Source organism: Metopolophium dirhodum, chromosome 1, assembly GCF_019925205.1.
Source record: "Metopolophium dirhodum isolate CAU chromosome 1, ASM1992520v1, whole genome shotgun sequence".
Lineage (NCBI taxonomy): Eukaryota > Metazoa > Arthropoda > Insecta > Hemiptera > Aphididae > Metopolophium > Metopolophium dirhodum.
In genome coordinates, this window is record NC_083560.1 from 38,999,953 (window position 1) to 39,012,934 (window position 12,982).

The following is a 12,982-nucleotide window of genomic DNA, read 5'->3' on the forward strand; positions in this document are numbered from 1 at the left end:
ACAACATATTTATCGGATCGATAAAAGATAAAGATCTTTTATGCAACAGACAATATTTTTATGGATTCGATTTCTGTATTATCGAACCGATAACCACTTATCGGTCGTTTATGCAACCCGGCATTAGTATTGTAGAGTATTTGAGTAGGTACTTTATAAATACTAAATACTTTAGTTTTCAAATACTTTTTTAACTAATTTTATTTTAGAAGTAGGTATTTGAACGGTATCATAAATAATTTTTACTATTAAATATTTTTTTTTTATATTCCTTTGATTCTCAATTTGTTTCTATTAATAAATTATTATATTAATTATTGATCAGTCATTGAAATTTAAAAATGGTTCCCGCCACAACGTTATCAGCACAATCGCCGCAGCATTTATCTATTCTGTGGTATCACCATAGACATATAGAACAACAATATTGTTCTAAATATCTATGAGTATCACCTACGCTCGGGTCGGCGGTTTGATAACAGCAAAACATAGATTGGAAAATTATTTAATTATTTGTTGGTGCTTCTACCACGACCGCGGCGTAACACCACAATTTCATGTTTTCTTATTGGTTAAAGATTTTATACTATTTAGAAATTTGGTACATATCCCTGATAATATAATATCACAGATTATGATATAATCTATGATAATATATTGTACATTCGGTAATCAATACAATCAATATCACCGAAATCGAAATTCCAAATCACTTTCGAGTTTTGACTTTTGAACCGATACACAAACAGTAGGTAACTGTAAGACTGAAAGTCTCAATTCGTGAGCGATAGGTACTCTATAATCTGCAGTCATTCTGTTTGCGTGATCCAAGTTACCTATACTCACAGATACTCGTCCTAGGTTTACCATTTTTATTTTTAGTATTTTTAATCATGGAATCAATCATTAAAAACGTAAGTACTGGCTTTTATTTTTGTAAAGCAATATTTCATTTGTATTATGAAAATTGTTCATACTTTGTTTTATAATACATTTTTGAACACAGTTTAATAATGCAAAGTTGGATAACGAAAACTCAAATGATCTAACTGCAGAAACTCAAAGCCACATTTCTAATGAAGAAGACAAAGAATTTCCAGCGTCTGAAAAATCATTATTGCAGAAAATTGTACGCACGGGTCTTATAACATCTAAACATGACATTGAGGTGCAAAGACGGGACCCAAAATCACCATTATATTCAATCAAGTCATTTGAGTTACTTAATCTGTAAGATTTCCAAAATTTAACTACAGTAGAAACTCGATTATCCATCACTGTTGGGACCGGAACAATGACAGTTAATAGAAAACCAGCCATACACATATTTATTATGCAACGTGTGTACGTATTTTGAATTTTCATACAAAAATAATATAAATATTCATAGTAAACAAAAAAATCCATCATTCTCCTTTGTTTCTTAAAAAGATTTTTGAGTGGAAATGTTCTGTATTTTTGGAGAAGTAAGACCTGCGTTGCATAATATGCAGTTTTTTGAACAATGACGGGGATAAAAGAGTGACTGTTAAATGAGTTTCTACTGTATTTTAATATAAATAATGATTATATTAGAAATATTTAGTATGTATGCCATTGTTGAGTTGTTTTTGTTTTCATTATTTTTAGTCATCCAAATTTGCTTAAAGGAGTTTATGAAATGGGTTATAATGCACCATCAAAGATACAAGAAACTGCATTGCCTTTACTCTTGGTCAATCCGTAAGTCCATATCTTAAAAATATTGCACAGAACATAAACTCAAATAATCAAACCACTGTTAGACAATTAAATTTTCTTTGTTTGTATCAATATTTTATTCTAAATATAACTTAATTGATATTTTAGTTAACCTAACTATTAATTAATAAATATTTTTAGGCTTTGTTATCCACAAAGACTAAAATATTAAATTTATTGCATATTATAGACCTCAAAATTTGATTGCACAGTCACAGTCAGGTACTGGAAAAACAGCAGCATTTGTTTTGGCAATGTTAAGTAGAGTTGATCCGGAATTTCAGTATCCACAGGTAATTTGACTTGAATATTTTGCAAATGATGCATTTAGTTATTTAATGCTTTTTAAATGTTCGTGTAGGTAGTTTGTTTATCTCCCACGTATGAATTGACTATTCAAACGGGGGAAGTTATAGCAAAAATGTCTATCTACTGTCCCAACATTAAGCTAAGGTATGCTGTTCGTGGTGAAAATGGTTTGTATTTTTGTGTATAGTTTCTTAATTGTGAAGACAATATTACATATATTATTAATTTTCAGTTGAAAAAGGTTCTAAAATAGAGGAACATATAATTGTTGGTACACCTGGAAAAGTTTTGGATTGGGCAACTAAGTTCAAATTTTTTAACCCAAAAAATATTAAAGTATTTGTGTTAGACGAAGCTGATATTATGGTTGACACCCAAGGTCATCAAGATCAAAGTTTCCGCATTAGAAAGTAAAACTTCTTCTAACTAACATTTTTATTTAAATTAAATGTTTTAATTTCTTATTAAGGTTACTACCAGAAACATGTCAAATGATGTTTTTTTCGGCAACATATACAGAAGATGTTATGAGGTTCGCCAATGCTATTGCACCTATGTCTGTCATCCTAAGATTAAAACGCGAAGAAGAAACATTAGATAATATCAGACAATACTATGTTAATTGCAACAATAAAGAAGATAAATACAATGCATTAGTTAATATTTATGGAGGAGTAACTATTGGACAAGCTATGATCTTTTGTCAGGTAATTAAAGCAAAATACTAATATAAGTTAATAACTGTTTTTCATTGTGCATTGGTGATTATATATTGTATCTAAGCATTTATTTATTGATCGTATAGGAAAATTGAATAATTTTAAATTATAAAGAGTATACATTCGATTATCTGTTATTATTAGCCAATTTCAAAAATTTATTTTGAATGAATTATTAATCAAAAATATTTTGTTTTGCGTCTTTTTACGTGGTTATATTTTTTTTAAATATTTCATTCCTTATTTTTAAATATATTTAGTCAGTACTCATCTAATATAAAACAATAAAGTAAGTTACATTTATTGCATATGATAATTTTTATCTTTATCACATTCAACACCGCTGATGTGTTTACACACAACTGCTCTTTCACTATGTTTAGTAAATTATATGGTAATAATATGGTATAACATAAATTATTGTTACTATGGCGGACTCATAAATAATGTATAATGCTAAACAACATGTTTTTTGAAACGTCCTGTATTTCAAAAAATATATTTGGTCCAATATTTCCCAACATAGGATATTTAATATTTATTTGTTATCATAGTTTTGCAGGTATTCGATTAAGTCAGTATTTCTACTGTGAAACGTAAAATTAATATTATCTAATAAATAACAATAATTCAGTATTGATAAAAATAAAAAATTTTTTATTTATAAAATTATTAAGTTTTATAATATATTTGTATCAACTAAAATATTCTAAGATGTTATTCATAGGCATAAATTTACTTAAAAATCTAAGGGAAGCTAGAAATATCAATCAACACTGTTCATTATACTTAAGGCGTTTTAGGCATCTTCCCAACCTCCAACCCCCACAATGTACGCTTATAATGTTAATAACAATTAAATCATATAATGAATAAGATAAAATAGTAATAATAATATATAAGTATATAATTTTAATTTTAATGGCCTTATAATATGGACTTTGTAGTTGTAAGACTTAACTAATTTTTCTTAACAATCGCATAATTTCAATATTACCTTGTAATATGTTATCAAAAGCTTTTTGTTTTTTATCATGGATAATTTTTTTAAGTGTTATATTTTGTTATCTCTTTATATGAAATTTCTTGAATTTGATTTTCTCTCAGATTCAAAACTTATAGATTATTAATAGCAGGAAAATTATTCAAGTTTGCTAGCTTAAAATTCTTCAGTGATAATTTTTCATACATAATTAAATATTTTAAATGATTTAAATAGCTGTAGGATAAATCATTATCACTCAAATCAATATTTTTGTTAAATAGAAACATGTGCGTATGCTAAAATGCTGTTAATCCATATCTATTCAAATGAACACTATCCATATTATTGTTATTATTATTATTATTGTTAGCAATCCAATGTTCAATTTGATAACGGCTTTAGAGGTCAAGATAATAATTTTTTATTTGGTATCTAATGCCCACTTGCTTTGTGGTTCCATATCTAACAGTTGACGTAAACTGTCCAATTGTCCATTTAAAACAAGTCGAAGCTGTTCACTAATATTAAGATTAAATATATTTTGTTGAACATTATCTATTGATAGATCATCTATTACTTGGTTTACTTCATCAATAATGTGTATTTACACGACATTGTCTAGTTTTTTATACAAAATTTTTTAATCGAATTGTTCCCAATTTATTTTTCTCAATCCAATAATTTTATTAATTATTTGGTAATTTTCTGTTTAGTATGTGATAAATTTTTTTTTTTATTTGAGAAACTGTATATAAACTTGGATGGTCCTAGTTTTCCTATAAGCCACCACTGATATATCCAAGCACTTTGATTTGAAGGCTTCAACCAATGACAATTCTGAAATTATGGTGGATTCTTCATATTTTCCTGCAGCACTGAAAAGTTTTGATCGATAATGCCCTGTAGAATAATTTGAGAAATTTGACTTAATCATTTTCATAGTAAATTTCAATTCATTTTCATTTGGTTCTTGACACTTAGATGCAATAATTTGTTGGTAATCCCAGCAATAAACATTTTCTTCATTAATTTTCAAATACTTTGTACATAGTTGCAATTCTTTATACTAGTATCTACATTATCTAGTAGCCAATTTCGGTGATAACATGCTCAATAAGATTTTGGATTCACTTGTTAACATTTTTCAGTTAAATAAAGTTCATCATTAATTATTTCTTCAGATAATTTCAGATGTAGTAATATTTTTTTTCTATTATTCCATATAGTAACAATATCGGGATTGGATCATAATTGTCCTTCAGATTATTTCAATGCTAAAACATCATATTCATTACGATATCGGCGTTCAAATACATCATTGATAGTATTTCAATATAATTGAAGTGTTTTTTTTCATTTTCTCGATCTGCAACCGCTTTTTGTACTTCAGTCGTATAAACTTTAAATCTGTAATGCATATTTTACTAATTTAAAATAATAAAATCACTGTATGTACATTATATTATGCTGTTCTTGTATTATAATAACACCTAACAACAGTTCATTATATTTGTTAAATTTAATCAATTTAAATCTTAAAATGTTTGATGTGATAGTTATTAAAATATACACTTAAGTTACATAACATAAATTGGAAATGGCATAAAATAATTTACAACATTTATTTAAAAATGGACATCACACTTGTAAGTTGTAAGCAGAAAATTTACAGTTTTAGTTATATGTCTTCTTTTTGGATACAAATTTAAATTTTAAATATTTTATTTTGCTGCTTCCAATCATATATGTTTCAAATTAAACATAAAAATAATTAAAATGTATATTTATTTTTTTTGATTTTTGATTTTTGATAATAATACATTGTTTGTTAAGAAAAAAAAACTAATAAGATCATATATATATATATATGTATATAAAACCCATATAATCCTTATTATACTATACAGTATACAGGATATAACAGAAAGACCTGACAAACTAAGATAATAAATTGATATTTATTAAATAAAATATGAGAACATGGATAATGAATATGGATAATAAATAATTTAAGAAATATACTTGTCAAAAAATTCCCAAAAAAATTATTTTGAAAATGTTATCACATATCATATTTATAATCTGAAAAAATCTCGATTTTTAAAATAAACTACTAGATTTATCTAAATAAACGTTTCTACCATCAAAATTAGATTTAAAAATTTGTTATTTTTAATATTTCAAATATGATGTAATACTTTCAGCATCAAAAATTAAATGAATGTTGTACTGTACTTGTAGTGTAAGCATCTTTAAATTATGTACATGAAAGGTGAAATTTTGATTATAACAATAGTTATTTCATTTGTCAGGTCTTTCTTTACATCTTGTGGCTTGTATAATATATTATGATAAAACATAGCCCTCCTATCAAATGACCCACTACTGGTGGCAGAATAACCTTGGGCTTTTGATATTTTGTATACTTGAGTTTGGTCTCCTTAATTCTAATCTTCTTGGCATATACATTGTTGATAGTAATATTTTTTTATTGGTGACTATTAAATTTAGCCTTCTTTAAATAAAGTAATATGCTGTATAACGTGTTACCTATATAAATACTAGCCATCCAACCAGACCCGTAGCTAGGGTACAAGCAAGTTATGCACTGCTTTAGAGCGGCTTAAATTTTTTTTAAAGAAAATGGTAAAATCAGATGAATGGCAACACAGGTATTTTTCTATCACCTCATTTGAGCAGGAGTTGTGTTGGTCGTAAACATAACCATTTTATATATTATATAAATAAGATATATTATATTTATATCTTAATAATAAATATTACAGCATGACAGTTAATTATTTTTAATATTTGTTTCTATTATTTAATAACAATTGTTTTGGTTTTAGACAAAAAAAATGGCTTTATGGTTAATTAATCAAATGGCAGAACAAGGACATGCTGTAGCTTTATTATCTGGTGAACTCACGATCGAACAAAGAATATCTGTTTTGGACCGTTTCCGCAAAGGAAAAGAAAAAGTTCTGGTTACTACAAACGTATTGTCTAGAGGTAATAAGCATCATTATTTTGTTAATTATTTATTTTAAACTTCTATTTTGTTATTTTAGGTATTGATATTGAGCAGGTCACAATTGTTATTAATTTTGATTTGCCCGTGACAGTCACTTGCGGTCCTGATTATGGTACATATTTACACAGAATAGGACGTACTGGTCGTTTTGGTAAAAAAGGTATTGTTATTAACCTTGTAAGTGGTAGTTCGGATCACTTTGTATTGAAACAAATTGAAGAATATTTTTGTAAACCTATTGAATGTTTGAATACCGACAATGCAGATGACATGGAAAAATTGGGAGTCGAAGATTGATTTGTAATAATTATCTAAATATTTTTTTTTAATATCTTAAAGTTGTATTACAAATTATGAATCATTTAAACCTGTATTAAGAAAGGGATGTGAATTTGATAAATATTTGCTTTTTACCTTAATTAAAATTAAAATTCAAAATGTTTTTTGAACAAGTTGTTTTTATACTAATTTATAAATGAAAATAAAAATAATTTATTGTTATAAGTAAACATTTTTATATTAAATACTTAAGTATTTTTATTTTTAAGTTTTAAGGTTAGGTACATCCACATTTTTATTATTTGTAAAAAATTGTTTTTTATTTTGATAAAATAAATAAATTAAGATTCATTTATGTTGGATGAACAAATAATATATTTAAATCAAATGCTTGCAATTAAAAAAATATTTACTCATTTAGATTATTTATAGATAATTTTTATACCTCTGTTTGCTTACCCCATTAGTGGTCGCGATGTGAGGGCGGCGCTCACCTCGTTAGTATTTTGAGAGCTACTTATTTATTTATTACTTTCATCTGATACTTTTTATACCTTCAAACAAAATATGTTTAAATATATTTTTGCAAATATAATAATTTTATAAATAATTCTTGATTAGATATTGACTTGCAATGTTGTTAACATCCATAAATTGAGAGTTGCACAAATTCAAACCTATTTTTAACGAGCACACAGCATTCATATGCGTACTGTATAATAAGCAGAAAAATATTCCAGACCACTAGGGCCAAGATGAATGATAATGATTGTATTATGATATAATTATCTATACAATTTATAAATTAATTTTTAGTGGGTAAAAATTTATAATTAAGAAAAATTGTAAGAACATTTTTTGTAAAATATTAAAATATAAACAGTTTATTGTTTGTTTCAATATTTGATGTTCATTATATAATAAATAATTATGAAAAAACAACGAGGGAAGCACAGCGCTCACTCAATACAAATGGCAGGACTTAACCAACGACAAGTTAAATTAAATTAATTTTATTTTTTTAAATATGAGAAATAAAAGTAAACTAATTAAGCTCAAGCAAATATGAGTGCAATTAATTTAAAATTTTAATTATTTAATTTGCTTGAGGAAATAATCATTCAATAATGCAATTTTATAAGAGATTTCTTGTAATAATCTTATGTAATTATTAATAACATGGATATGTATTGGTATAAAAAAGTTTTATAATATATATAATTTATATAGTTTTATATTTAATAATAATTGTTTTTGAAAATAATTATTTAAGGTTGATTAGTGTTTTTATTTCATTATTCTAAACTCTAAAGAGTTAATATTATGAAATATTATAATTCACTTACCTGAGTTGTAGGTATGTGGTTGAATTCGGATATGCTCTAAGTCACTGCGACGTGTTTACGTATACATTACGTGTTTTAATTAATATATTTAATACCGAGTAGGTATAGTAGGTATATTAAGAGTTATTATTCTCCTGAGTTCTATGTATGATATGTATATGATTCAAACATAATCTAAGTTACAAGTTACTCAAAATGATGCATATGGTTTAAATAATAATCGTATGGGATATTCCTGCCCAGATATTGTTAGAACTCGAATTAACCAGAACCTGAATAAAACATTCTGATTAACCCGAAACATGAATAATTTTATTTTATAATCCCCACGTGATGAATAATTTTGTATATATTTTATGTGGTTAGTTCAATTTTTAAGTTAATTTTTTGTTTAATAATAACAATATTTGGACATTTCTCTAACCATAGAGAAATCCAACAACAAATTAAATCAGCTAACAGATGTTTCTTCGCCCTAAAATCTGTTTTAAATTCTAAGTTTGTGTCCTTTAAAACAAAAACTATATTGTAGAAAGTAATGATACACACAATAAATTGTCATACACGAGTGAAACATGGACTACTACAAAAACAGATGAGCAAAAAGTAGCAATTTTTGAGAGGAAGGTGCTAAGAAAGATATTAGGCCCAAAAAAATATAGCTTAACCGGCCTGTGGCAACGACGGACCAGTCTAGAACTTAGGGAATTACTCAGTGAGGCAGACATCGTAGCAACGCTGAAAAGCAAGCATATTAGCTGGACAGGACACATATTATGGAGAGCACAAGACCAGATAATTCGAGAGGTAACAAATGGATCCCCAATGAAAAGAGGCCATTAGGAAGGCCAAGACAAAGATGGACAAAGTGACCTACAAATTCTAGGAGTAATAAAGAGCTATAATAATCTAGCTAATGATAGGGAAGCATGGAGAGATGTGGTGGTTACAGCAAAGGGCCTATACTAAGTAAAAAAAAAAAAATCAAATTTGAATATAAATAATGTAAAAATATTTATTTTATTGACACATTAAAAAAAAAACATAAAATAAAAATCATATACCTATACAGCTTATTTGGAATTAAGTAAAAAGAAACAATATTAGTCTAAATTATCTTCACACTAAGTATTATATTATACTATTTTATTTTTTATTAATTTTAATAATATAGGTATTTATATTATATTTACAGAGTATATTTATCAGTAGAGTAATATGACGACTGGCTTGACAGTTGACAGTGATATGATATTTTAATCTTAAAGTCGTGTAAATATTTAAACATAAATTCAATCAGATGGGGACATTTTATTTTCTAAAAGAATTAGCATACTTTAGCATATTGAAAATGTACCTAAATTAATTTCTTAAATTAAAATTTAAGTATTTTTTTTTTATTTAATTTGTATTATATTTGTAAATAAGAAAAATATTTAAAGTATAGTTCAATTAAGGTAAAAAATATTTAGGTACTTCAAAAAATACAAATATTTTGTACATTTTTCTTTCAAATGTACCTATCGTTGTTTTCAATAATTATGGATTTTTACGTAATTTGTAATTTAATAAAAAAAAGTAATATAGTAATAAAGTTTAATAAAAATATATACATTTTTATATTTCAAGTCCTTAAGTAACTGGAATGAATTGTAAACGAAACGAATATCTAACTTGAAAATGAATATCTCCAAAAAACAAAAAAATGACGTTTGTATACTTGGTTATAGAAAATGTAATCCATAACTTTGCATTCCATTCTAAGCTAAATCACCATACTAATCCATTAATTTAACTCCTGTCTTCTTGTACAATTCCCGAAAATCCTAGAAGAAGACTGAAACGATCTTGGCCTAGAGATTTCCTTGCTTGATCTGTCGGGTGGTACTACTGAGTACCTTCCCTCTCTGTTATATCAACGCTATTCTCCATCAAAAAAATTATTTATTGTATAAAATGTTTGTATAGATTGTAATTATTCTTTTAATAAAAAAAAAAACTTTGCATGCGGTACTATTTATTTTATTAAAAACGGTTATTAACTTATACATTTTTGTAAATAAAAATTAACGTAATAAAATATTTTCTAAATATTACTATTATTATTACTTTTTTAAAAAATAAAATAAAATAATTAATACATAAATCTTTTATATATGTGTGTGTGTTTGTGTTGTTGTGGGTGTCCCCGGGTGGGTGTTAAAACTTAAAACAAATGTACAAGGGCGTAATTATGTCAAATGGCAGGAATATTGATGTACCTTACTACGGCTCTGTTGTACATTGTACCGTACCTAACTAAAAGTGTTCGGCAAAATTGTACCCAATTGTCAATAGAACTACAGATACGCTACTACTGATAATTAAGTCTTATATCGACGATGATGTATTTATCTGTAGTGATATGTAGAGAGCCTATAATTCTTGCCACAGTGTATTTAGGTAACCAAGGCCGGCCCTAGTGATTTTTTATATGTAGGCTTAATTTTGCCATTCCTGTAGACTGTAATTTGATTATTCTTTTTCGAAATAAATAGGAGACAAGTTTTTGTTTGAGATTCTGAGCGGAGCTCCGATTTTTATAATAGAAAATTGAATCTAGTTGGTACTTTCGAGAGGCCAACATTGAAAATTTATAGTAGGTAGTCTTAGAAAGCGTCAGGAAAAACAAACCAAAAGTATAAAAGTGGGTAAGTTTATGTCGCTCTGCTTTGCAGTAGGTTAAAAGTGGGTAGGTAATGTACTGTAATATAATGGTTGGTATTAAATTTGAATTCAATGATATAATATTATTGTATACGAAGAACAATTCTGAGCAGTGACAGTTTGTCAGTGTGGATATTTTATATTATATTTATATTGTTATAAGTTATTAGTTATAAGTTAGGTTATGTGGCCTGCCCAGCCACATATTTCTGCGTATAAGCGCACGCCTATGGAAATCACAGTAGCCAGTAGGTAAAGTAAATACAGTAGAACCCGTTTAAGGCGCTCTCGCTTAAGGTTATTTCCCGGCTAATACGCTCATTCTTCCGAGTCCTTTGATTTTGACAACGTTTAATATGTAATTAACTCTGGATAATACGCTCACCTTGTCAATGATGTTAATATAAAAATTCATTGTATTACATCCAGTTTGAGGTTTCAAACTACAAAATAATTATTAAATTTTACTTATTTATAGAAAAAAAAATTAATAACTTTTATAAATATAATACTTAATATTATAAAAAATGTAAATTTGTAATGTCCGTAAACAGCTCAAAACTATTCAAAATATTTTCAAAATTGTATGGTTCATAGAAAATGAAAATATAAACATTCAGTGAAATTTTCATGTATCTACAGTTTTTCGTTTATAAATTTACAACAAAATAAGAAAATCTCTACATGAGAAATCGAGTGAATATCCAATGTTGTAAAAATACTTCAAACGCTCATAAAAATTTAATTTGACTTTCTTGTAGAAATTTTTTGTTTGATAAAGGTAGACAAATTATGAGGAATCTTGTATTACATTTAAAAATTGTTGCTATGAGTTTTTAATTTTTTTCAAATATCATTGTTACAATATATTAGGAGTCGATATTTTAAATTTTAGATTCTGAGTGAAGCGATGAATGTATTGATTTTACAATGATGTGTTTTTTTTTTTTTTTTTTTATTCTTTTATTTTAGATTCGGAGCGAAGCAATGAATGTATTGATTTTATAATGATGTGTGTTTTTTTTTTCATTATTTCATTTTTGTGTCTATCACCTTTTAGGAATGTAAAAATAATATCATGAATAATGTCAAAATTATATTATTTAAAACAAAAATTGAATAATAATACATCGAAATTGTTTATTCTATCGCCGATGACTCGTGGTACTCATTTGGTGTGTGATTGTACTGTTTAAAAAAAATTATAATTTATAAATAAAAATTAGTAATTAAAAAATTTATAATTATCTATTATATATTTTTTAAATATTTTTGAACATATATTTATCATGAAAGTAACATTAGATTATGAGATGTTTAGACCAGTTTTCTCAGTGAAAATGATCTGCAATTGTTAGTGAAAAGTGTCTTGTACATTGAAAACGATCGCTCAACGTCTACTAACGTAATTTGTAAAAACTTAAAGTACACAAGATCATCCGTTGATAAGTCTTCAGGAAGTTCAGGTTCTTGTTATGTATTCATATTATTTTCAGATAACAAATTAGAAATATTTTAAAATTTTAAGACCCAAATTTTAGATTCTGAGCGAAACGATGAATGTATTGATTTTACAATGATGTGTGTTTTTTTTTATTTCTTTATTTTTTTTAAATTTTTTTTTATGTGTGTCATTACCTTTTAAGACAGTAAAAGTTCTTGGATTTTCTTCAACAGTAACTTCTCTGATAGGAAAGTGAATCTAGTTGGTACTTAGAGGGCTCAAAAGTAAACATTTCCTAGTAGTTTTCAAAAGCAGCGTGAAAAACAAAAGAAAAATTAAGGAAAAACGGGAAGTTTTACGCAAAATCTGTTTTTGAGAAAATCGATTTTGGTTTTTGTTGTGCAACTCTAAAACAAATGA

At 26.4% G+C, this 12,982-nt stretch overlaps 1 protein-coding gene and 1 pseudogene across 1 annotated transcript; one reads left to right on the forward strand and one right to left on the reverse strand.

The window, feature by feature from the left end:
• Positions 1-696: 696 nt before the first annotated feature.
• Positions 697-7,195, forward strand: LOC132934932 (ATP-dependent RNA helicase DDX19A-like). Its single transcript, XM_061001357.1, has 9 exons — positions 697-914; positions 1,007-1,230; positions 1,630-1,722; positions 1,931-2,033; positions 2,102-2,216; positions 2,282-2,459; positions 2,519-2,756; positions 6,603-6,765; positions 6,825-7,195. Exons 1-9 carry the CDS (start codon positions 894-896, stop codon positions 7,082-7,084), a joined length of 1,395 nt encoding a protein of 464 aa, XP_060857340.1. The 5' UTR covers positions 697-893; the 3' UTR covers positions 7,085-7,195.
• Positions 3,725-5,171, reverse strand: LOC132935966 (uncharacterized; annotated as a pseudogene).
• Positions 7,196-12,982: the final 5,787 nt, after the last annotated feature.

Bases quoted from the DNA above. Each gene is read 5' to 3' on its own strand.
- LOC132934932 (XM_061001357.1), top strand. From the start codon at position 894: ATGGAATCAATCATTAAAAAC. The intron at 2,460-2,518 runs GTAAAACTTCTT...TTTCTTATTAAG, and splicing joins CAAAGTTTCCGCATTAGAAA to GTTACTACCAGAAACATGTC. The intron at 2,757-6,602 runs GTAATTAAAGCA...TTTTGGTTTTAG, and splicing joins AAGCTATGATCTTTTGTCAG to ACAAAAAAAATGGCTTTATG.